The following is a 25,183-nucleotide window of genomic DNA, read 5'->3' on the forward strand; positions in this document are numbered from 1 at the left end:
ACCTATAAAAGTTGAGAGTTTACAGAGTTTATGTCCTGTGAGGAAAGAGGTTTTGTGTTCATTCTTTTGCAGAAGAACTCCGTCAAAACCTACTGGCTGAATTTAAAAATACAGAACAATAAACTATCACTAATTACAGCTAAAGTAATGTATCTGGTATCCGATTATTGACAGTGGGGTAATTAGAGTGGTGCTTACCAGGTACTTTGGAAATTCGTTCCCTTACACTTGCCTGGTTCGGAGTAAGAACACAGAAGATAAATAAAGCATTAACCAAAAATGAGTTTCTAATGTATTATGGATTCATTGCCCAGTGTAAGAAAACGACTCAGTTTTAGTATGACAGAGAGACTGTGAGTAAGGCAGCATTTTCCTGCTTTCCTTCCAAAGCTTCAGAGGAGGCAGGCAGTCTCGTGGCGGATATGCAGATCAGGAAGACGAGGAAGACTCCATATGAATGTTAAGCCCCACTCCTGGGTTATACCTAATGTTTCCAGCATTATTGAATAGATTTGTCTGGTTTTTCTTTTTCTTTTCTGTTTTCAACCCCAAAGTAGCACCTCACATTTTTACTGTTACACCTTCTAGCGTCTGATAAACATCCGCACTGCCAGTTTCATAAGCGAGTTTTAAGGCCCTTGAGCAAGACCGATGTGATCTGCTGGCTGAATCTCGGTACCGCTAATGGCAAGTTAAGAAGAGAAACACGAATGACGCGAGGCTACTACTTTATTTTTTAATAAGGAGTCAGTGGCCGTGTGCCGTTTTATGTACTGTTATTTTTCCTCTCTCTTCTCTCTGACTGCTGATGCACTGTTCATCACTTCCTTGGGCTTTTAGACAAAACTAAAGGAGTGAGATTCCTTTAAATAATGAAGGATTCTCTCCCCCCTCCCCTCCCCCCCTTATTTCTCTCACCCAAACGGATCTTTTATTCGTTTCCATAGTAACTAAAAGACTGTCTCTGTGCCCAAGCATGAGGAATCCTTCATGGCAGTGAATGGGTAGAGGGATGTAGAGCGGTGAAACAGCGCCTTCCAGAGGCAGCACACGTTTACAGCAAGGGAATGGCAGCACATGAAATATGAATTACACAGAATTACACTCATACACACTTGTCTGTGTTCTGCATTTGAAAAAATGCAGCAGTGAATGATTTCTCTACGACCCTTTCCTGTGCCTGTCTGCCTCCCTCTCTCTCTCTCTCTCTCTCTCTCTCTCTCTCTCCTGTGTCTTTCTCACTTTCTGCTTCCCTGCAGTGTTTATTGGTCTTTCTCTCTCCTGTGAGTTTTTCTCTCTTTCTCCTCTCTCTCCTATGTCTTTCCCACTCTCTGTATCTCCTCACTCGTTCACTTGCTCACTCGCTCACTTGCTCACTCGCTCACTCACTCACTCACTCACTCCACCCTTATTCTCTCTGCCTATCTGTCTCTCACTAACACTATCTGTCTCTCAAACTCTCTACCATGAGTTTCTTTCTACCCTCTCTGTCCTCCTGTGCCTTTTTTCTTTCTTTCTTTCTTTCTTTCTTTCTTTCTTTCTTTCTTTCTTTCTTTCTTTCTTTCTTTCTTTCTTTCTTTCTTTCTTTCTTTCTTTCTTTCTCTCTCTCTCTCTCTCTCTCTCTCTCTCTCCCTCTCTCTGTGCATGAAGTGTTGGCTGTGTGAGTCTGAGAGGCTTGAACTCTTCTCATGTAGCCCATATAAAAGATGAACACATGTATTGCAGGATTAAACACAATGTCCAGTCTGTCTCGAATAAGAACACTGCTAACAATATATAAGGGTCTCATCCTGGTGCCTGTTTTTCAGGGCTGTATACTGTACATGGCGTTGTATGAAATGGTTAACCAGATCTGTGCTGATTAAATTCATTTTTTCTGTAGCACAGATCAATTAAATTCAGAATCTAAGTACTGCACAACTGTTTTTCCATGCAGTCTCCCTGCAGATTTCTCTCAGTCTCCCTACATAAATATTGGCTAACTCTTACCTCGCTCCGCTGACATTTCGGTTGGGAAACTTTGTAATGCAAGCATGCGTCAAAAAGGCAGCTGACACACGCAAAAAACTTGACGTTTTATCAGATTCGAAAACGTCTACTAGTCTCAGTCTCTGAGGTCTGCTTAAAATTTTAAAGCAAAACCAAAATTCATTCCGTTTATTAATGTCATTGTTCAGTCTTGTCACTGTGTCTGTGGGAAAAGAGCGGATGGATGAGAAAATATCAAGAAAAATGACTCAGAGGGACAAAATGTCAAAATTCAAAGTTTGTAATAAAGAAAGCATTTGAAAAGTAATTACTGGAACCTTTTGCTTTGTTAAGGCACTGATGCACTTGGAAAGTTTTTTACATTAATCCTACTTTTTTGGTTCAAGGTATGAAAACTGATAAAAAAAGGGAAATCCATCAGTTGCAACAGTCAAGAAAAAAAGTATACATGTGCTGCCATGAATGGGACTTTATTTGTGCGTGTGTGTGTGTGTGTGTGTCTGTCTTTCTGTCTGTCTCTGGTGGGCATCGATGAGGGTATTTGTGTGCATGAAAACGCACGTATGTTTTGCTTCCAATCCTCCTACAAGACGGTGTAGAATGAAGGTGATGTGATCAAAGGTGCAAAAGAGAGTTTGATATTCAGACTACCAGGAATGTCAGCTTCATCCCCAGCAGTAATTTTTTTTATTCTCTCCCTCCATCCTTGCACTCACAGAGGCATTGTGATCAGATGAAGGAGCAGCACAGTGGGTGCCCGAGCCCACAGGCTTAGCTCAGACTCGATGTGCTGCGAATCTCAATCAAAGATCATTGTAGCAAAGAGTACAGGGATGAAAGGAGAAAGGCAAGAGGAAAAAGATCACAGGTGGAGAGGTTGTGCACAGACGGGGAAAACTGGGTAAAATATGTTTACAGCCCAGGTAGAATTAATGTAAAATAATAGGACATGATCTTAAACTGTAATTCGCAGTTCTCATCCTGGCCTGTCTAGAGTTTTAGTTTAGTGACTATGATAACCGTGTCCCTCTTGACTGTATATCTGCCCTTATAATTCTATCCAGGTAGTGTTAGTAAATCTCAACAGTCCTGCTGAGAAGCTCTCGGTCATTCTGTTTTAAACATCTGTCCTCCATCCTTAGTTTGTCATCGGGGAAGTGAAAACATCCCCAGCAGCATACAATCTCCATTTCAATAACTAAATGTTTTCTTGTAGTAAGAACAAAATTATTTTACTGAAATAAAGCCAGAGTTTTAACTCTTAATAATGAGATTTACTATTAACAAGATGCCTTTCCTTAAATAGCAACAATGCACTTTCATCCGTCATTCTCATCTTTGTGTATATTAAATCTTATAGATCTCTAGACCGAACCTGCTGAATTGCAGTTATTTAGTTTAACCCCTGTCTGTGTAGAGAGGGAAATTAAATTTGTCATTCAAAATTCATTCTTACTTGTATCAGCGTTCCGTGTTGCTGCAATAACTCCCGTTTGCTGTGATTGTTTTTCTGATCTTTGGAACGAGCCTTCATGACGGCTAAACTGTCGCCACAAAGCACTAAAATTAGCATAAAATCAATGTTAAAGCATAACAAAACAAAGGTAAATACAGCATTTAATGAGGTATTATTGGCTTGCTTTGTCTGGTGTGTTTCAGCCCAGTCCACGCCGTTGGTTATTAGCTGCCCTGATATCGAGTTATTGCTTCATGCTGTGCCTCATCATTTATATAGAACAGTTAGACCAGAGCTATGAAGTCGAACTTGCAGTACGACAGGGTCTGGAAGTGACATATTATTAAAAGTCTTTTAAAACACTGAACAGGAACAGCACCCTCATTCTCCTTGTGAGATAAGCAATTTGGATAATGGTAATGCGTGTAATATTTGTAATGCGCCGTCTCTAAATTTGACTGTAGAATAAAGGAATTTGGTATTTATGAAATCTCAAAGTGAAATTTTTGTGTGCTGAATGTAGACATGCCTAAGGCATAGTTTGTCTGTGCTAGACTGCTAAGTTGCCATCATTTGCAAATTAGCCTTCCTACTCTCCTACACATTGTAAAATCAAGTAATTCATCATCTGCATTTAAAATATCTTGGCTTCAGACAGGAAACACACAGTGACATGGCGAGTGTATTAACAGCGGGTTCTGATTCTCTTCTCAGCTCCATGCGGTGGACAGTACACAGGATCAGAGGGAGTCGTGCTATCTCCAAACTATCCACACAATTACACTACAGGCCAGACATGCACCTACTTCATCACTGTCTCTGGAGAGTTTGGTGAGTAAATAAAGGATTTTGATCTAGCGTGTGTATTATTTTCTCCGGTGAGCCGGCTTCTTTTCACCATGGCATGGCTTGGCATAATCGCTCGGATAAATACAGTACATTTCGCCTCATGTGCTGAAACGAAGGTATAGTTTACAGAAATAACCATTTAGCATGTTCTGATCTGAAACTGGAATCTTGGTATTGGTACATATTGCATATCCTTACTGTACCACCCACTTTAATAGGAACATCTGTAGCCCTGTTCATACATGCAATAAGCTAATCAACCAGTCATGTGGCGCACAATGACATGAGCACAAACAATTGTTATTGTTCAGGTAAAAATCAGAATGTGCAAGAAAAAAAATGTGAACGGACTGTTTTTGCCTGTGGCTTGGTTCTTGGTGCCAGACGGGCTGGATTTAGAATTTTAGAAACCGCTGATCCCCCGGGATTTTTCCACACATAACAGTCTACAGAGTTTAGAAAGAATCAAGACATCCAGTGAGCGCTAGTTCTCTTGGCAGGAATGTCTTGTTGAGGATGGAGGGAAGGGGAGAATGAACAGGAAGGCTTTTTGGTTATTCAAATAACTATTCTTAACAACAACAATGAACAGAAAGGCATCTCGGAACAATGTGACAACCTTTGAGGCAGATGGGTTAAAACAGCTGCAGACCAAGCCGGATTTCAGCAGGTTCTGATATACTCGAACAAATTTCATGAACTTTATATGAAGCACTCTATAAGTAAAGATTATTATTATTATTATTATTTGAAGTTTTAATAATTCTGGTAGTTGCAGCAGCAGCTGTAGTAGTATTGGGATGAAATTGGAGTTGGATCGGGTCAGTGGGACGTCCATTGCTAAGTACAGAACATAACATGCACAGCTCCCTGCCGAGTGAACACTTACATTACAGGTGTAATGATAGTGGTGGAGCAGTGCATACAAAACAGCCATTTACACTATAAGGCTAGTTAAGTGGCACCATCTGGAACTTTCCCGGTTGCTGTGACTGTTTTAAATTAAGCCACATACCGGTTAGATGCTAATATGCATATAATATAATTACTGCCATGTGTAGAATTGAGATTTTAAAAGGGTGCGTCACATCCTTTTAGTTTATTTTTTTAAATGCTCTTCTGAATTCGTTTTTTCTTGGCTCAAGAAATCCATGAATCCTTAATTGGATGAAATACACACTGCACACAATCAAGCTAATATTAGTATTCCTGGTCCATTAAGTTTAAGGTTAACTTCACAGGCTCGCGTGAGGTGCTTTTATCATCTAAAAGAGTTACATTTAGGTGATGACAGTGGGGAAAAAAATGTACAACTCAAACACTGAAAAATCTTCCATCATGTTGACAGAGCATGCAATGTAAAGCTCTGGCTGCTGCGTTGGATGAATCTGGAGACATTGAGGAAATCCTCCAGCTCTGATATTTACATAGAATCAGTGTGAGTTTTCCCTCAGGCTCATGCAGAAGACAAGGGCAAACATCTAATTAAAGAGCAGATAATAGAGTTGGGTCGCTCTGTGGCTCCCTGCCTAGCCATGTCTCACACCGACTGCCCTGACACTTGCCCTGTACCAGTAATTGGCTGCCTCCCTTCTCCCAGCATGCCATGCACGACCCCTGGCACCCATGACAACTTTACATCACCTAAGCCTTGGCTGGAGATCAAGGGCGGTCCACAGCTCCCTGCAGAGTGAACACTTACATTACAGGCGTAATGATAGTCCTGGAGCTGTACAAACATGGGTAGTGCATATAAAACAGTGACGTATAGGCATCTACGCTGTAAGGAAGGAAAACAGGAACAGCAGGGAGTGTTGTTCTGGGAAAATTATCCAGGACAGGATGGTGTAATACAGCCCAAAAAGAAGTGCCTTGTTTTCCTATAACAGCACAAGTGCTTTATTTTTATATATATATAAAATATAGCCTTAATCTTGTTTCCCAGCATTTAAAAAAATGTATTAAAGGAGGACACATCACACTTTTTAATCATTTAATCATATATATATATGCAAAACATAACACATAGGTTTGTTGAGTTCAGAGAAGAAAAGCCAGATAGCTTTGAGCTAAACAGAAGGTTACAGTAACTCAAATAATCACTCTTTAGCATAGCGGTGCATCTTAAAATGCAGAAAATGTTGAACCTTTACAGGGATAGGCTACAACAGAAAAAGACCACATCATATTCCACTCCTATCAGCCAAGAGCAATAAATCTGAGGCCACCCTGGATTCAGGCTCACCCAAAACTAGACAGATTGGAACTGGAGCACATGATGTCCCCACAGGAGTGAAACTTCATATGAGGCAAAAAATTACAATAACGCTTTTGTCTCCAATAATAAGCATCAATTATTTTTTATATTCATTCCTTAATCTTCAGTAAGTGCATTACTTGGTTTGAGACATGCTAAAAATATTCCTTAGTAATAGACTTTTGGACTGCACTCATCTAATCTCAGGGAAACAGTACGATGTGATAACGCAAATTGTCCGACTAGATCGAGAGCGTTAGGAGAGACTGCAGTGTAACGCCTGTGACATAGACGGATGAGCACGGTGTATAGGATGAACATTTATTCACACATAAAGTCACCTGCCTGAGGGATGTGTGTATGTGGTGAAATTTATAAAATGTCTAAGCACTTTATTTAGGTGTACCTCTCTCCTGTAGTGCATATAACAATGATGCACTCTGCCCATTTTATTTATTTCTCTCCTCAGTGGTCTTCGGGCAGTTTGCCTATTTCCAGACAGCTATGAATGACTCAGTCGAACTGTTTGATGGGCCAAATCACAATGCCAGGCTTCTGAGCTCCCTAGCTGGCTCTCATTCTGGTAAGTAATAGCTTTACCTTGTCCTCAGTATTTGTTGTTGATTTGGGTTTGCTGTGAAATGCATAAATCCTTTGGGGGGACAAAAAAAAAATGAGCTGGCATATGCAAGCTTTTGCACTAAGCAGGGAAGACAATTAAGTGTGTGCAATTTAGCAGGAAAGGGAGTCATGAATGAGACTTAATGGCTTTATTCGTGGAGGAAAACATGGGCGCCATGGGGGCACTGCTTAACCATGTCTTTTCTAATCATTTTTAACTTATTTGGAACTTGGCAAGCTTTTTTTTTTTTGTTGAACTGTGCAGTTGTCAGCAACTAATCAGTCAATGTCAACTCAATGAGCTATTTTTTAAGAAAGATAATACTTTTTTGTTTTAAATGAGATTTTTTCCTTTCAACAATTGGTCTTTACACTCAAATAATTTTTACACTCGGATCTGTTTGTTCCTGCAGTTCTGCATTTAAAATTAATTTGTATTTCAGGCACAGTACCACGAGGTTTATTGTGGAGTTTGCCGTTAATGTGTGAAGGCAGTAGAATGCCTAGAAAGAAATTGCCCTTAATTCTGGATTCTTCCTAGGATTGATGAAGGCCATTGGACATAAACTATCTGTATGGCACTTTGATGCTTTCTTCTTTTTATGGTCCGCCGTGCAACAATATAATCCCTCAAAGATGTGCTGTAAATTCTGTCTCAGCCTTTGAGCCCAGCGGGCCAGAAATCCTGCCAGGCCTGTCTTTTCATGCTAGAGTCGTTAACCCTGCAGGTTCCGCTGAGCAAGTTGCTCATCATTAGCATCACACAAATTTCTTTTCTCCTTTTTTCAAATGACTTTGCGTTTAAGAATTCTGTTTTCCTTTATTGAGATTAACAGAAAATGCTTGTTTGTGAAATATTTTCAGGGGATACATCTGGGAATTTGGCAGGTGGTTTGGTTAGGCTGTACCGGAGTTCCAACACTATAAAACATTCATTTATTTTACATTTACAGAAAACTATATAAATATACGTGTAAAAAATAATAATAACGCCGTATAATTAAGCAGATTAACAAATGATTGCCTTGCTATTTGTATTTCAGAAGATGCACTTCATTTATTTTGTTTATTTGCTAATATTTGTGACTGCAAATTAGAATTTATTTATTTATTTTTTGTTTGTTTATCAAAAGATTCCATTTCGAGCATGTCAGTTTTATTTTGTTATTTTATTTGGAACTTTTTGGAATATTCTTCGACGCTCGTCAATCATTTTGTCTCAATCATTTTTAGAAATCACAAAATTTTAGCCAAATTCAGGCGATATAGAATAACTGGTATACGAGTACTGAGTCTGAGAGAGAACATTCACCGTATATTGTTACGTAAAAATCCACTAAACTGAAAAAAAAAAATATAAATAAATAAATAAATAATGTTCCTTCACAATAATGAGTCTATCATTTAGTTGGGTGCAGACCTTATGTGTCTGTATCTTTATCTGACAGAAGGTGAATTACAGGATTTCATCATTAAGTATTATTAAACATACTAAGATTTTTTAGCAGGTTTGACTCCATTGTGATATTCTAAAGGTAGCAAAAGCAATGTGGTAAATAAAAATGTCTAATGATACAGTGACCGCGGATGTAGAACTCAGACCGGAGATATGTTGAAGATACTTTGGCTCATTGTTCATGGCTTGGGTTTTTATGCCCAGGAGAGAGACCAATGTTTCCTTTGGCTATTAATCTGCACACTCTCTCTCTTTCTCTCTCTCTCTCTCTCTCTCTCTCTCTCTCTCTCTCTCTCTCTCTCTCCACCTTTCAGCATGTCCAGAAGGGACAGTTTGGTTATTAAGCCATCCGTCTTATATAGTAGCTCCATCTTATATAGTGACTCACTGTGGTTTATTACAGGACATTTACTGCCACGTGCCACTCTCAGGGAGTTTAATGTGATTATTTGGCATAACTGTGTATTGCAGGCGAGACCTTGCCTTTGGCTACTTCAAACCAGATCATGCTGAGGTTCACTGCCAAGAGCGGCCCTTCTGCCAGGGGATTCCACTTTGTTTACCAAGGTATGCGCACCTGCATGTCACATGAAAACAGGTGGTCTTAAGAAGACATATAATCTGTTTGTAATCTTCTGATCATAAACTTGTGTCCCCTCCCTGGTATCCCATCTATTTCACCTACGTACATTTTAAAATAAATGACCCATTGTACAACGTGGGTTGACCAAAAATGTATGTACTTATTTATTTATTTATTTATTTATTTATTTATTTATTTATTTAAGGGATGTAACTGAATTCTAAGTTATTTTTTGTAATGCACACATTCAAATAGGAATAGAAGGCACTCTTTATTTTATTTTTTTTAAACAAGTAAACAGGAAGTGTGTGTGTGTGTGTGTGTGTGTATATATATATTCAACTGTACTGGTATAAACACAAAAGTACTAACTAAAGTGAATGGGACATGTATTACCCAGTAGTTGCTGTTATTAGTAACAAAAGAAAGCAAAGCGATGCTCGTCGTGTTCATCAGTATGCTAGAGTCGGTCGAGCGGATTGTCACAACTGAGGCACAGTTGACTCAGAAGAACAAATCTGATATGATTTTTAATGCAGTTGTATAGGAAATGATTTTTAAGGTAGTGAAGGCAGGGTCCACACTGGGGCTATTCATTCAACAGGACTTGCGTATAAATGTAGATGTAAAGGTCTGCTCCTGGCTGATAATCAAGACAAATTTTGCCTCTGGTTTCAAAGAAGTACTAAAGATGACATGTAAAGCATGTAGATTTTTTTTTTTTTTTTTTTAAGCTGGCTTTGTCAGCTGATTCATAAAGGAATGCTTATCTATTAAGGGATGTTTAATTTCACTGCATGCATATTGCAGCCCATGCTCAATTTGTCTCTTTTTATCACTTGTCAGTGTTTTATGGAGCATAGCATTGAATGGACAGCAGCATGTAAGAAATACTTTCTGCCAGTTAGGACATGGGGGCAACTTGCATTGTGCGCAGACACACGTCTTATAAAATTCAGAAAACATCAAATAACTCAGATTGAGCTAAGATGCTCTAGTTAAGACTCCCTCAAGGTTTAAAATGACATTTATTCGAAACTGTTCACAATGACTCATTATGCATTTTGGAATTTCTCATTACAATAACATGGCTCTGAAAAACATCACAAATAAAGGAGGTTTGAGTGTGAGGATGAGATGCTTCGCAACACATGTGCTCCATTTTGATTAGAAATCCATTTGCACCTGTCTAGCTGTTCCACGCACCAGTGACACGCAATGCAGTTCCATCCCCGAGCCCAGATACGGCAGGCGGATCGGTTCGGAATTCTCAGCCGGCTCCATTGTTCGATTCGAGTGCAGCCCAGGATACCTGCTACAGGGATCCAAAGCCATTAAGTGCTACTCGGTCCCCAATGCACTGGCACAATGGAACGACACCATCCCCAGTTGCATAGGTAAGCTTTGTCCTGAATTTTTTGTATTGTTTATGTTTTATTCAAAATAAAGAGACAACTGAAAGGAGCTCAGCATGAAGGGAATGCAGATGGAAGGTGTTGTGAGGGGTTTGAACTTTTTAATACATGTGAGACTGACATTTGCAGGCTGAACAACGGCCAGATTCACAGAATTATTTGCCCTTAAAGTAAAGGACTTAACCTTGAAACCTCTGGGAGAATAGAGTTCGACTGACCTTGCGCATTTACTATTTTATCTGTGTGCCAGAATTCAAAGGCTACTGGGATATGCTAAAGGCAGGACAAGTAGATTGTTTCTGAAAATATTTTTAAGAAACTGTGGATGAAGAATCATAACCTTTAGAGAATGAACCCATGAACATGATTTGGAGATTTCCTGGTATATCAGCCAAGCAACCTAGACACAACTGTTTGGCTTATGTTTTTGGCTTAAGTGTAAAAACCAGTATTTACTCAGATTTATCTCTGCAGTCCCACTGGGTTATATTTCTTATCTTAGCGCCTTTCTAAAAATACAATGTAAAGTTCTGGGTCACTACCATGTTGCTATATTTTAGATTCACACTGTCATCCCATTCTTTCTACCAGAATGTCCTGATAACATGATTTTGGGATTAGCTTGAACTGTCTGATGAAAATATTCCCAAATGGCACATTCTAGTAACTCATGAAATATGCATAGTTTTCTTGAATTAATGAATTCTGTGACGCATGCTACCTTCGTGTTCGTCAGGAAAAAAAAAAAAGATCCAGTAATATTTTTCCGGTGAAATTCAAGTTCCCATCGAAAGACATTTTGCATGGGTGGATGCTATTTTCTGCAGGGCCATAGTAAGCATAGTTCTAGCATCCTGTGTGAGAAAAGATGTGGGAAGCGTGTCTCACTACACTAAGGTCTTTTCCTCCCACAGTTCCATGCAGTGGGAATATGACAGAGAGGCGAGGCACAATCCTCTCCCCTGGCTTCCCAGAGCCCTATGGGAACAGCCTGAACTGTGTGTGGAGAATCAGCGTCACCGAAGGAGCCGGGATTCAGGCAAGTAAAAAAAAAAAAAAAAAAAAAGCACGGGAGCTCATCAAAAGCAATAAGCCAGAGCCGACGACACAGCAGACTGGAACACATTTTGTCCGGGAACACATTTCACCCCACTGCAAGCAGGCTGAATTACACCAGCTAATTTTAGAGTTGGGGGGAAGAAAAAGCCTGGCGCCGATGGCAGCACAGGAGATAGCATGTGAATATTATGCAATCGCACAGAGATTTAGCAGGATGAGAAAATGATGCATAAGCTCATTCTGATGAATATTCAAAAAGATCTAAAAGCCAAATATGCAGAACTGAAATTTGTTTGCTGTTAATCCTTTTCATACTAGACTGTTATGAAAGGAGAACGCTTTTAAATAAAATATTGGTCATTTTCATTAGCTCTGGATGGATTTGTCTGGACGTTAAAAGTAACCCATTCATCATGTGTGTCTCTCAGATCCAAGTCATAAGCTTTGCAACAGAGCATAACTGGGATTCCTTAGAGATCTATGATGGCGGTGATATGACTGCGCCAAAGCTTGGCAGTTTTTCAGGTGAGTAGATTCTTCATTAAGCACTTTTTAGTCTTTTATTGCAATAGCAAGCCTATTAGGCTGACAGCAGCTCCGGCCACACGTGGTGTCTCTACGGTGTGTCATTCTTCCAGGCTCGTTATTTTTTTATGTCACATTAAAACTCAAAGCCAATCTCTCCTACTAATTTTATTCACTTGAAAATGGGGAGGAATCAAGGTTGAGCACAGTCCAAAGCTATCTCTGTGCCATTGTTGACATGACAGATGAATGCCCTCATTTAGAAGTTGGACAAACAACAGTATCGGCTCTGGGGGCCGTTTGGGGTCTGACTGGCAACTCATAGTGCTTTCTTGTCATCCCAATTAATTATAGCCACAGGATTCTCACAACTAAACATCTGTCTGCTTGTAATTGAAAGACTGAGCATAGTGTAGGACGCTATTAGTGTATGTGTCCCTAATTCTGTTCATTATAGTCGTACAATGTGGTTTACATTTATTTCATATTATCTAGTAAATTCAGGAGGGTTATTATTGTTGTTGTTGTTATTATTATTATTATTATTATTATTATTATCATTATTATTATTATATTAACACAATTTTATTCAAATAAATCACCAAATAAAACAATATAGACCAAATAATTCAAAATTATTATTATTATTATTATTATTATTATTATTATTATTATTAACAGATACGTCATATTGTTTATTAATGGATCCAGATTCATTTCATCATCTAAATATGCTTGCATAATAAAAAACAATATGCTTAAAAAAATGGGTAAAAGTTTTAGCTCTATAAGGAAAACAACAAATAAATAAGGCTATATGTTGGACAAATATATAGGATATAAATTATTGTTTCAGATGACATTAATTTCATTACTGATGCCTGCAGTATGATTGGATATGTATATAAATTTATATAAAGCAAATAAAGTAAATTACTTATTCCTGGAGTGAAAAGTGAAAAGAGACTTAGATCCTCCTAGAAGGTGAGAGGTTTAATCTTTTTCCCAGTGTCCTCCCACTGGAGTGAGTTGAAACTAGTCCTGCAGCACCACTTTCAACATGTCCGTACTCGACTCATCCCACTGGCACAGCAGGACACTAGCGAAAGGTCATCCGAAGGCCCCCAGGCACATACTGCCTGCCATGATCACACTTTGACTCCTGCACAGCGCCTGTTGCCCTGCTCCTATTTCTCCCAACACAGATGCTGAACACTGAGACCCCCTGCCTTACTCTCAAACCACTTTAGGAAAGTGCCCAGAAAATTCACCCGTCATGTCCGTATGATCGAAGAAGCTCAAAAAACGAATCTTTTCTCCACATCTGTGACTCAGTGGTGCGAATTATACTGTCCTGGTGCCATTACATGCATGGCAAACACATCGGATCAAGGAATCCCACGGCATCATGGATGAGGTCTTCTGGCCAGATTAAATACATCTCACCTTTATACATTCTTGTCAAAAGTGTTCATTTTATTTTCCCAACGGCCTCAAATCCCATGTGGATTAGATTGTTAATTAAAATGTCAGTTATATTTTGTGTTCCTGTCTCCCATTCTTTTTTTTAATCATGCAGGACTAATTGTTGCTCATCACTTCCCGATTCAATTACAGTATTTTTTTTCCTATTACATTTAAGCAGTGCATTTTTTTCCTCTTAGGTAACCCATGCAATTTATATTTACTTAAAGGGTTCGGGACATGTAATTACATTAATGTATAACAAGCTGCATTTTTCCCATTAAAGCTAGAGTCTATATTAAAGGCGCATTCCACAAAATCCATAATATACGGCTGTAATTCTTCACCATGAAGGCAGTTTGGAAGGATCCTGCCAATTTTGCTGAAAAATGAGCTAGCGGTGAATTACCACCTCCCCATATACTTTATTCGAAATCCCACAGAACGCATAATATTACTACAATTCATTATACATATAGTGTGTTCTTCATCATAGACCGCACTGCTGATTCACTGTTAAACAATTTTCCAGCCATCTCCGACGATTCTCTCAAAAGCCTCATGTTAAAGAATGGCGATAAATTGTGTGCTTTATGAATGTGAATACTATTTAATGGAATTAGTTGTGGGATGTAGCATGACGACTTAAACATTGACAGCTCACAGCGTTTACAGTACATTTCCATTTTGTCATTAGTCATTTGGCAAATGATCCAGAGAGACTTATAAAAATGTGAAAATAGCCTCCAGTACCTAGCCTTAAGTGCCTAATGAATCTGAAAACACCTTAGCAAAGACGCTTGCTTTGAAGCAGCGATCTAGTCAAACAAACACCGGCAACCGCTGCACGACGTCCTGAAGCTGTTCTACAGGGAAACATGTACAACATGACACATTTAATATGTATCTTAGAGAAGGTTACATATAAGCACTATATTATACATGCATTTATCATTACTGCATCAGGAATTACTGAAGAGTATATCTTAATAGCCAGCTGAGTTGAATTTGAATAGCCATTTATGTCTAGTTAACTCTTCATTAAAATTAGTATTAGGTCACACTAGGTTACTTTAACATGGAGGGTCTGACTTCCAACTATGAAAAAACAAAGAAAAAGCCTCTCCTTATCTTGGAATTCATACACAGAACTTTGGTAAAAGTAATAAATATAAATATCACTTCACTACTTTAAACCAGTTCATAGATAGATTTACTTTAAATCCATCAACATAGGCAAACAAGTTGGTTAAATCTATAGCACTGACCATACAGCTGGCTGGTTTGAGAAAGTCAGTTTATCATAAACTCATGATCACTAATGTTAGATGGCTAGCTTGTTGCCAGCATGTAGCTCACCAGAAGGTATGCAGCTTGAGACATACCAGTTTGGTTACTTATGTGGCACACTAAAGTGCCGGCTCCAATGAAGTGTAGCGCGGCATTAAAAGAAGACGTCATGGCATACGGAACTGACTTTCAATCCACCTGAGTACCTTTTATATGGCGTTTCATCTGCATTAAATGACTGGTATTATTTGCCTTTATTTCTGGATTTATACTGGCTTGTTTTCTTCAGTTGTTGTCACAATTATACATATTTTCACAATTAATATTTCTGTAACTAATGCCATTAATATGAATTTGTCCCAAGTTATATAAATAGTTTGGGTGAAGGTACACCGTGTACAAAAATATAGCATGAATGATCGTTATTAATACAACGTAAGTCACAATATTAACAAAATGTTAATGTTTAACTATTACCATTATTAATGGATATTGGTGGTGGGTATTAATGTATACGCGTCGTTATTTCCGGATGCGCAAAAGATGCAAGTATTAATATGTTGCATATTTGTGCACCTTACAGTGAGGTGTTACAGAAATATTTAATGCAGATAGGATGAATCCTCCCCATCAATCACATGGATGGAACACACACTAAATCTATGTATCACTAACAGATATTTCCTGGGAGAAGTTTCCCTGTCGTTACAATTGCTGCTGGCATCCAAAGTAATGCAGTGCCCTAAACGCACCATATTCAATCCGGCAAAATCTATTTAGGCCCATCACACTCCCATCTGACAGGTCTAAGAATGCAGTAGATTGCTGTCTCGCTCATGGAAATGAAGATGTGCTGAATAGATAGACACTGGATAGAGCTCTATTGGGCCTGTCAAACCTCATCTAGAAATTATTAGTCAGGTCATTCAAGCGCAAAGGAGCGTTTTTCCTGCTTCAGTCATCAGTGTAATGCACTAGGACTAATACATGCCTACTACTGGCTAGAATAGCATGACTCAGGCTTTTACAGGTTGTGAACTGGACAAAAGAAAAGGTATTGTTCAGTCATTATTAGGCTGGGGAATACTAAATATTTCACAGAATCTGCTGCGGTTGATGATATTGTGAATGAGAAAGTGATATTCTGGGATGAGTTACAAACAAATACATTATTCTGGGCTTTCCATTCAGTTTATGTGCATTACCTGCATTTTGTTCATGTTTCAGAGGTTGCCAGATAGTAGAATCGTGTAGAATTATACAAGGCATAATATAGAATACATAACTTATGAAGAGACAAAAAATGAGATGGGGGGAAAAAAGACTAATACAACGATTTATAAATGAGAAGAACTGAAATAAAAAATTAAATCAGAGTCTGGTGTATTGCTGCGTGAATAGTCCTAATTGTAATGATTAATCACTGCAAATTCAATTTAACAATACGGCTTCTGTCCTCAGTATTAGGCAGCCTGTAACATAGTACATGCTATTATTTTGCATTTTATTATTATTATTTTTTTTATATTATGCTCCAATAGTTACTTGTGCAGACAAATTAATGAATGAAGACACAAAATGCTAAATCAAGGTCATGAAATCATAATGTGTGCAAGACGTAAGCTAGATTATCACACATTTAATTTGCTATCTTAATTTGAGTTAGTAAAATGTAGATTTCAAGTTCACTGAAGTCTGAAGTCCTCAGTACTCATCCTTAACCAAGCTATGGATATGGCCCAAGACGTTTAGGTGAGCACTTCAGACTTCCAAAGCTTGGTGAGATAGATCTATTTTGTCTCTTTACATTCGTGAATACTCATAATTACTCCTTTATCTGAAGCAGGCCTGAATTGTGTCTTAAAAATGTTTCCAGATCATATAATGAATTTCAGAATGAAGGCCATGCATGTGCTCCAAAATAATGTCAAGCACCCAAAAGCTTCACAATTCTAATTACAGTTACTTATGTACAATATAATTCACTGTATTTCAGACAACCTCTGGGGCTCGGTTAAATAACAATGAAGTAATTTGCATCATACAGAACGGCTGTATCTTGTTATTAAAACGAATGTGATGGCACTCACAGCAGTTAAAAAAAAACCCAAACCTTTAAAGACACGATTAAAATTCTTTCAAGGCATTGGAAGGCCAGTAACAAGCCTCAATTACTAATGTCTGTCAAAATATATTTCATTCTTTTTTTTCCTCTGTCCCTTGTAACTTTTTGTTGTTTTTTTGAATGACCTCCAAAACAGCATGTCACCCACCTCCACCCGTTCTCTTGAACCACCGTCCTCTCTTCAGCATTTAGCTAATGAACAAAAGAGACCATGATGCATTTGAAGTGTGTTTCTCTGTTAATCGACTTTTATTTTTTGTTTCAGGTACAACAGCACCAGCCTTGTTAAACAGCACGTCTAACCAGCTCTACTTACACTTTCATACTGATATCAGCGTCGTCGCTGCTGGATTTCACCTGGAGTACAAAAGTGAGTAAGGAACATGTTGTGCTTGACAGCCTGTTCTCCTGTCTGACCTTCAGTGCAAATTAACAATTTATTTATAACACTCAGTCTTGCACATAACTTTTTGCATTCATATACCCACTTGCACATCCAAAAACACTTTGGTATCTAAACGTACCAGAATAAAAGAGCAGAAATAACTCATGATTATTTGTTATCATTATAGCAGCTGTGACGGTTGTTCCAGCCTCCCTTTTTTCTCTCTTTTATTTTAATATGCCTGCTTTTCTCTGCCATGCCATTAGAATATAGTGAAATGATTGTTAAGGGCTTGATTAGATTGCAAATAAAAGCAGCAACGATAGGGAGTCTTATCTTGTGTCCAGTGTTGGACTTACAGCTTTACTACTATTAAGTTCTTCTGGGTTTTTTTTAAAAAAGTTGCAATGAAAAAGAAGTGGTGGCGCAGTGGATCGCTCCGCCGCCTTACAGCTCCAGGGTCTGTCCTAACTTTTATTGCTTTCTGTGGGTTTTCCATGTCTCAGAGGGTGTGTGTTTATGTTGCCCTGCCGATTCATCTGTGGTGTACTCCAGAGATATACTCCTTTAACCCTGATCAGAATGAAGCAGTTGTTAATGATGAATATATTTAAAGAATCAGGATTTCTTGATGAGAGTAAAGTCCCATGTCCTTTTCTAACCTGTCAAGCAATTTATTATTCATTATAAAGAAAAAGAAAATGGTTTAAACCAAGCTTTTTAATGCAGGTGACATTTCTGTGGGAAGCATTGTAATGAAAGTCATTTCCTCTTGGTGTGTTCATTTCTGATGTTGGAATATAAAGAAGCAGCCTTTTTTTTTTTTCCTTTGTATTCTGGGATGCAGTTAGGACCAGTAGTCGGATTTAGATAGCATCAGGGTTCCTCTGTCTTTGTGAAAATGGATGTGTGTGTATGCGTGTCCATGTGTTTAGAGCATGGCTTTTCATCTGCCCAGCCCTGATATACACCACCTCACCTAATTCACTTCCCCACATCTCCTCATTTGTCTGTTTCTATCCTCAGTCCCCTCACTGACATGGTCCAATTTGTCTGCTTCTCTGCCTGCATCCATTTAGAAAGCTGCTCAGCGGCTAGTGCTAGCGATGTAACACAAAATGATGCTCCCTTAAAAAGAGCATTAAGCACTTTCCTTATCTTAATGCATGCCATCATGCTTATCAGGTTGCTGCAAAAAAATATAAATAAATAAAGTAGTGCCGGAATTTTTCGGTTCCCTGAGCTTCCCCGCTCTCTCTTTTCTACGGAATCGCAGTAAATCAGTGAACTCTAAATACATCTCAGAGTTATGGCACACTCCATCAACATGTAGCCCAATTAGGCCCGCCGCCAGTGTAATGGTCCATAGAAGTACAATAATAACAATCAGCTCTAGTGGAGTAGTGGCTCAGTTGAGAATCTGAACACAGGCTGAAATGTCAGTTCTGAATTAGAGACGGTAATGCGCATTATGATTCCCGGCATGGGGCAACTCGGTCACTTATTCAAGAGACACGCTGTGTCAGGCATTTGATTTCATATACTAAGATAAATGCGTGATCAATGTGGCTGCCATTATGAAAAATAAAAAAAAAGTGGAACAGGCAGAGTAAAATGCATTGTAGAGAATTTGCAAACAAAATGCTCTATTTTCTATCATTTTATTCTAAAAGCACCTAAAAGCTGTCTGATCTGGCTGTTATCTTTTGCTGTTAGAGGTTATGATGCTGCATGCATATAAATATGATGCTTAATTCCGGTGTTGAGATACAGCATAGCTAAAGTATTTAAATATTATATAGCTATATTATAAATATGATAGACATTATTCAGATATATTAATGATTATTTGAAAATGTAGAATAACACAATTTTGGCTATATATATATATATATATATATATATATATATATATATATATATATATATATATATATATATATATATATGACTGGTTATTCTTAAATCAATACGCGGTCCAATTCAACATTACTGACCCCTGGCAGTTCCCGGACCCAATTTTCGAGCCAGTACAGTTACTACCTCTCCCCTCCAGCACATTCTCACTCAAAACCTTTCCTACTACTTACATTTTATGAATTGCAGAGACTACTGTGAGGCGATGTTTAGCTACTTGTTTTGTTTTTGGTAGTGACTGGTGTCTTTTATTTCTTTTTGTATTTAGCTGTAGGCCTGACCGCATGTCCGGAGCCAGTTGTGCCGGCCAGTGGCATTAAGAGTGGGGATCGGTACATGGTGAACGAGGTGGTGTCGTTCAGCTGCGAGCCAGGATACGTTCTGCAAGTAAGGAACAGTGCACACTCTAGTTTCCCTAATCTTAACCTCAGGAGCCAAAAAGGAAAAACCTTTTAGTGGTCTGTTTTGACTTCCATACCATTTGCATTAACCACTCAGTGACCTGCTGGTCATGGATGAACTAATTAGTCTGTAAATTTGTTATTCTTCATTTTATCAAGCAACCCAGTTTTACATTTTACTGTAAGATTTTTAGAAAAATGTATTCTGCTTTAATGAATGGTGAAAAACCAGTACTCTTTAGTGTCTATCATTTGTGAATCTCAAAATTATTTTTCAACTTTTCTTTAGGGTCATTCCCATATCACATGTATGCCAGGCACTGTACGACGCTGGAACTACCCACCTCCGCTGTGTATCGGTAATAATCACCCCACAACTCACACTGCATTGCTTTTAATAGCTCATGTATGTATTTTTACACTGAGATTAAAAATATCACTAAAAGCTTATGATTTGTCTTTCTGTTGTTATGGAAACCAGCCAAGTGTGGTGGGACTCTTAACAATATGAGTAATGTGATTCTGAGCCCTGGCTTCCCTGGAAACTACCCCGGCAACTTGGACTGTACATGGAGCATCCTCCTGCCCATCGGATATGGTGAGCAAACAAATTCGAATCTAAAACAAATTTGTTAACTCAGCTCTGAATTCAACCCTTAAACATTTAAATAGATCCGTAAATGTTATATACACTGATCTGACTTATTAGTGGCTTGGAGATAATGAGTGGAGCGGATCCAGATTCATGAGTCTGTGGAGCCGATAGAGTTCCTGATGTAAAGGAACTCATAATTGGTCCAGTGTTTATACATTATTAAACCATACATTTTGCAAATATTAGTACTTGGCAGTGGAGCCAGGCTTTTTTAGATTTCTGATTGTCTTTTGCTTGGCTTGGCTATTGAGACTTTTTGTTTCATTCCGGCATCACGTTTGACCTTTTCCTCTTGGACACTTGCATTTCTTTCTGATCTTTCCCACATTACGTCACTGCAGAGCTCTGCTAATAACATCCAAGTTTGAGGTTGAGCGTGTTTAAGTTAATTCAGTTCACGGGCTTCAGCTGATGAATTGCAAATTGGTTCATCTGACTTTTGGTTATACATTTTAAACTGATTTCTCAATTGCTTAATATATTTCCACCCCATGAATAAATGGACAGCCTAAGGAGAATTGATTGCATTGACCTGAAATCATGAGTATTTTAGGTACGCTGCAGAAAATGACATCTAAGCAAGTGAAAATATCTTGAATGTGGGCGAATTTATCTACTCCATTTTATTATGAGATTATTATAAATCAGATATTTTTCAGCCTGCTTTTATGATGCTTTTACTCATTTTAAGCTTCTGTTTTCTATTTGCATATAGCCTTGCTTATTTCTAGAGATGACAGAATTAGATAAAGCTTAAAGCAAAATAAGTCTAGAAATAGGTTTAAGTCATGAATTTGCTTTATTGTGCTCTTCTAATAGGAAATCCTATTATATATGTGTCTTCACTGAGTATGAAAAGTCGAGGAACAACTAGGAATTTGACTACTTTCATATTCATACTCTTATGGAAAAGTAATCGACACCTTTTTTTTCTTTTTTTTTTACCAATTCAGGAGCATTGTTGTGTAAAGTTGGTTTTATATTTGATATTCATCATTCCATCACACATCTAATAACAGTGACATGACCGAATCCATGAAAAGCTTTTCATTCGCCTAAAGCTTACGAACAGAACAAACATCCATATCTACTCCACTGCTTTATACACATATCGTATTTAGATTGTGTCACATGCAAAGTAGAGATTGAAAACCATATGTAAATAAGAACCATAAACTAAATGTGTATGATAAGAATGCAAAAAGCTGTACACATCAGTGTGCCTTCTGTGAATTAAACATTCACAGGTGTTATTTAAATTCTGTTTGCATTAGAGGCTTGAACATGTGGCGAATATCTAATACGAGTCCAGCTTTGTCAGGAATATCCTCATAATTACAACAAAATGTTTTGAATATTTTGAGGGCCTAAATGTTTTTCATCTCCGAACGGATGGGAATTAGAAGCACACCCAAATGCACAATTAAACTAAATCTAGCAGTATCTGGAGAGTCAGGCTGAATTAATATCCTTCAAAAAAAACTGCTGTAATTCCTTACAATAGTCAAATGTCACTAAGCAGACAGATATATGCCAGCGCATGTTTTTCAGGTTTTATTAACACCGATGTAATAAACACAAAAAGGTTCTCAGAAACGTGAGGCAGGCAATTATTTAGGTAATCAGCAAACAGGCACAAAGCTAGACAAGACTAAATCAGGAAACATGAAGCAAGCTGTGGTCAAGACACTAATGGCAGTGTCTGAATGATAACAATGCCATCTGTACATAAGATGTGAACTGCAGTTCTTAGACAGACACAATGTCCTTCTACTAAAGGAAAATAGAGTCTGACAATATGCTAGGACAGAAGTCATAGCTGATTCAAATGCTGTAGGTAGAGCGGGAAGCAGAATGAGCCAGAGGGACTGTGAAAAGCAGTCTATCACTACTAATATGATGGTTTGGCCTTGAGAGGAGGGCAGATCTGTGATAAAGCGTACCGAGATGCGGGACCATGGGCATTACGGGACGAGTAAGGGCGGCTAGGATAAAGTTTCTTTATTAGCACATCATGCTATTCACAAACAGGAGGGAAACCTGATGGACCTGATGCACCTGTCTGCTGCTGTTGTAGATCATCCGCCTCAACGTTTGACACATGCGTTCTGAGATGCTTTTCTGCACATCATGGTGGTAAATAGTGGTTATTAGATTTAACACAGCCTTCACTTCAGCTCCAATTTGTCTCAACTATTCTCCTCCGACATCTCATCACTACTGTTCAATGTGTTTTTGTTTTTGTTTTTTTTGTTTCTTTATTTATTGCATCGTTTTGGTGTAATCTCTAGAGACAGTTGCATGTGAAAATCCAAGGTCAATAGATTTTCAAACAATCAAACCAGCCCATCTGGCACAAACAACAATCCCAAGTTACTGAAATCAAGATTTTCCCCAATCTGATGTAGACATTGATGGTTGTTCAAGGACAGCACATTATCCACTAGTTACTTACAGGACATAATATCTGCTGAAATTTTTATCTATGCCAAAAAGTATGGGGCGGTGGTAGCTCTAGTGGTTAAGGGTCTGGATTGTTGATCGGAGGATCGGGGTTCAAGACCCAGCACCACCAAGCTGCCACTGCTGGGCAATTGAGCAAGGCGCTTAACCCTCTCTGCTGTATCATAGCTGCTGCTGCTCTCTGACCCCAACTTCATTAGCTGGGATATGCGAAGAAAGAATTTCACTGTGCTGGAAAGTATGTGGGGCGATAATAAAGGCGTCTATTCTAAAAGTACAGTTTGTATGTTTGTGCCAGAGAAAGTTTTCCAATTATTAAATAATTACAAAGAAACACATTTATTTTGCTGATGAGTGTGGGTGTTATTAATTTGGTGTATTGTAAAAGAAAGCTGTGTATTTGAAAGACACTTTGTTAAAAACAGTAACTAGTACAATTCTGAACATTTTATTCCCCGTCCTGTTGTTTTTGCCAATCTTCACACATAATAATAAGGTGATTATTGAGCAAAAGTAGGTTGTGTGAATTTTCCTGCAGGTGATAATGTAAGTGAAAAGCCATTGGAACTTTGCCCATTCTCAGTAGTTTCGCATGCTGGCTGCACTCAGTGTTTTAACCACAGGATGCTTTTTGACCAGGCATTTGGCTATTTGTGCAGTGCTGTAATCTGCTTGCTTGCACACCCTGCAGGAGCACACATCCAGTTTCTGAACTTCACTAGCGAAGATAACCATGACTTCCTGGAGGTGCGTAATGGGCCTCAGCACAGCAGCGAACTGATTGGCCAGTACAGCGGCAGTGAACTTCCTGCTCCCCTCCTGAGCACAACGCATGAGACAGACATCCGCTTCTTCAGCGACCACTCGCAAAATCGCCAGGGCTTCAGGCTCACGTACCAAGGTGAGCAACAGCTTTTCTTTCCTGACTGTATTAATCCCTTACTGGAATCTCACTGTTTTGCTTCTAAAAGCTTGGCTACTGTCATATGACAGAGGAAAGCTGGCAGGTGGGTGGTGATTGGCAGGTGACCAAATGGGGGCAAATGGAGGGAAAAAAATCAATAGTTACATGTGAATGTTTTTAACCACCTGCAGCTACTTACAGCATCTCAGTGATTTCAGGCACAGTTACCAAGTTCCTCTCTCACACGGGGTTTTTCCTTGTCTGACTGGATAAATTGTATTTACCTCTAAAAAGCTTGGTGTGCAATTTAGGGAATGACAGGGTATCACATCACCCCCTATGATCATGAGTGGCATCTGCAGTGTTTGTTGGGAGGTGTGGGGGTGGGATCCATGGGGCATGAGACATTTATTTTGTTCCAAAATAAAACCTCTTCAAATCAATATGTGGATATGGACATTGTAATTCTGATTCTCACTTGATAAAAACTTGATAAGAAATAACCCACAATTGTCCTCATCGCCTACTTGTAGGTCAGATAGCATCCATGCCTCTTCTTATATCTCCTTTTCTTTTCTCCCCTATTGGAGGTTCGAGAGTTGAAATCGTCTGAGTTGATGAATGATTTGTAAGCTTCCTGTGTTTGTTTGCCTGAGGAAGAAATCAATTAAACCTTTTTGATATCATAGAAACTCACTGAACTGTCTAGAATAGATGATCGTTCATTATAGATAATAATGAACAAACTGAATATGAATATTCAATATTTAAAACAAGGAATGAGTGCCTAGTTTTCCTGAATTTCTGTAAACATACTACGAAATTTATCTAAGCGAAAGAAAATTATTAATAGACTTTCCGGTTTTGTTGTTGTTTTCTCCCCCAGCTTATCAATTACAAAATTGTCAAGATCCATATCCATTCCATAATGGATACATAATCCACAGTGACTTCAGTGCAGGGCAGTCCATAACGTTTGAGTGCTATCCGGGGTATGTTCTGGTTGGTTATCCAGTGTTAACATGCCAGCATGGAACCAACCGCAAATGGAACCATCCGTTTCCACGTTGTGAAGGTAAGAGGCAAACATTGCAATACTCCTGATAATATTCATCAGTGCTCCTTTAATCAGTTTAATGATTCAGAGGCAAATGATGGTTTACATTTGCTCCAAGTTTGCAGTAGAATAATTTTCATGAACTATTCTGAAGCCCCAAAGGCCTCTTTAACTGAAGTGTTGGTGCTTTGTGTTATACCGGTACAGCATATCAAGGACTGCTTTTTTCCCCAAAAGCTGCCTTTTAAATTAAGCACCTTGAAGACTGATCCAGTGGAGACCAAGGCTACAGGGACCTGCTTTAAATTGCAG

General features: G+C 38.6%; 1 protein-coding gene across 5 annotated transcripts in view; it reads left to right on the top strand.

The window, feature by feature from the left end:
* csmd1a (CUB and Sushi multiple domains 1a) overlaps positions 1-25,183 on the top strand; it is a 331,961-nt gene that overhangs the window by 266,995 nt on the left and 39,783 nt on the right. For all 5 annotated transcript variants that reach the window (XM_058386490.1, XM_058386491.1, XM_058386494.1 and 2 more), the window contains exons 31-42: positions 4,160-4,276; positions 7,021-7,134; positions 9,100-9,195; positions 10,405-10,608; positions 11,541-11,665; positions 12,114-12,210; positions 17,355-17,459; positions 19,660-19,778; positions 20,082-20,151; positions 20,274-20,390; positions 23,602-23,811; positions 24,701-24,889. In XM_058386490.1, the coding sequence (XP_058242473.1) occupies positions 4,160-4,276; positions 7,021-7,134; positions 9,100-9,195; positions 10,405-10,608; positions 11,541-11,665; positions 12,114-12,210; positions 17,355-17,459; positions 19,660-19,778; positions 20,082-20,151; positions 20,274-20,390; positions 23,602-23,811; positions 24,701-24,889 (1,563 nt within the window). The remainder of the gene's footprint in view (positions 1-4,159; positions 4,277-7,020; positions 7,135-9,099; positions 9,196-10,404; positions 10,609-11,540; positions 11,666-12,113; positions 12,211-17,354; positions 17,460-19,659; positions 19,779-20,081; positions 20,152-20,273; positions 20,391-23,601; positions 23,812-24,700; positions 24,890-25,183) is intronic.

This window comes from Hemibagrus wyckioides, linkage group LG03 (assembly GCF_019097595.1).
Source record: "Hemibagrus wyckioides isolate EC202008001 linkage group LG03, SWU_Hwy_1.0, whole genome shotgun sequence".
Lineage (NCBI taxonomy): Eukaryota > Metazoa > Chordata > Actinopteri > Siluriformes > Bagridae > Hemibagrus > Hemibagrus wyckioides.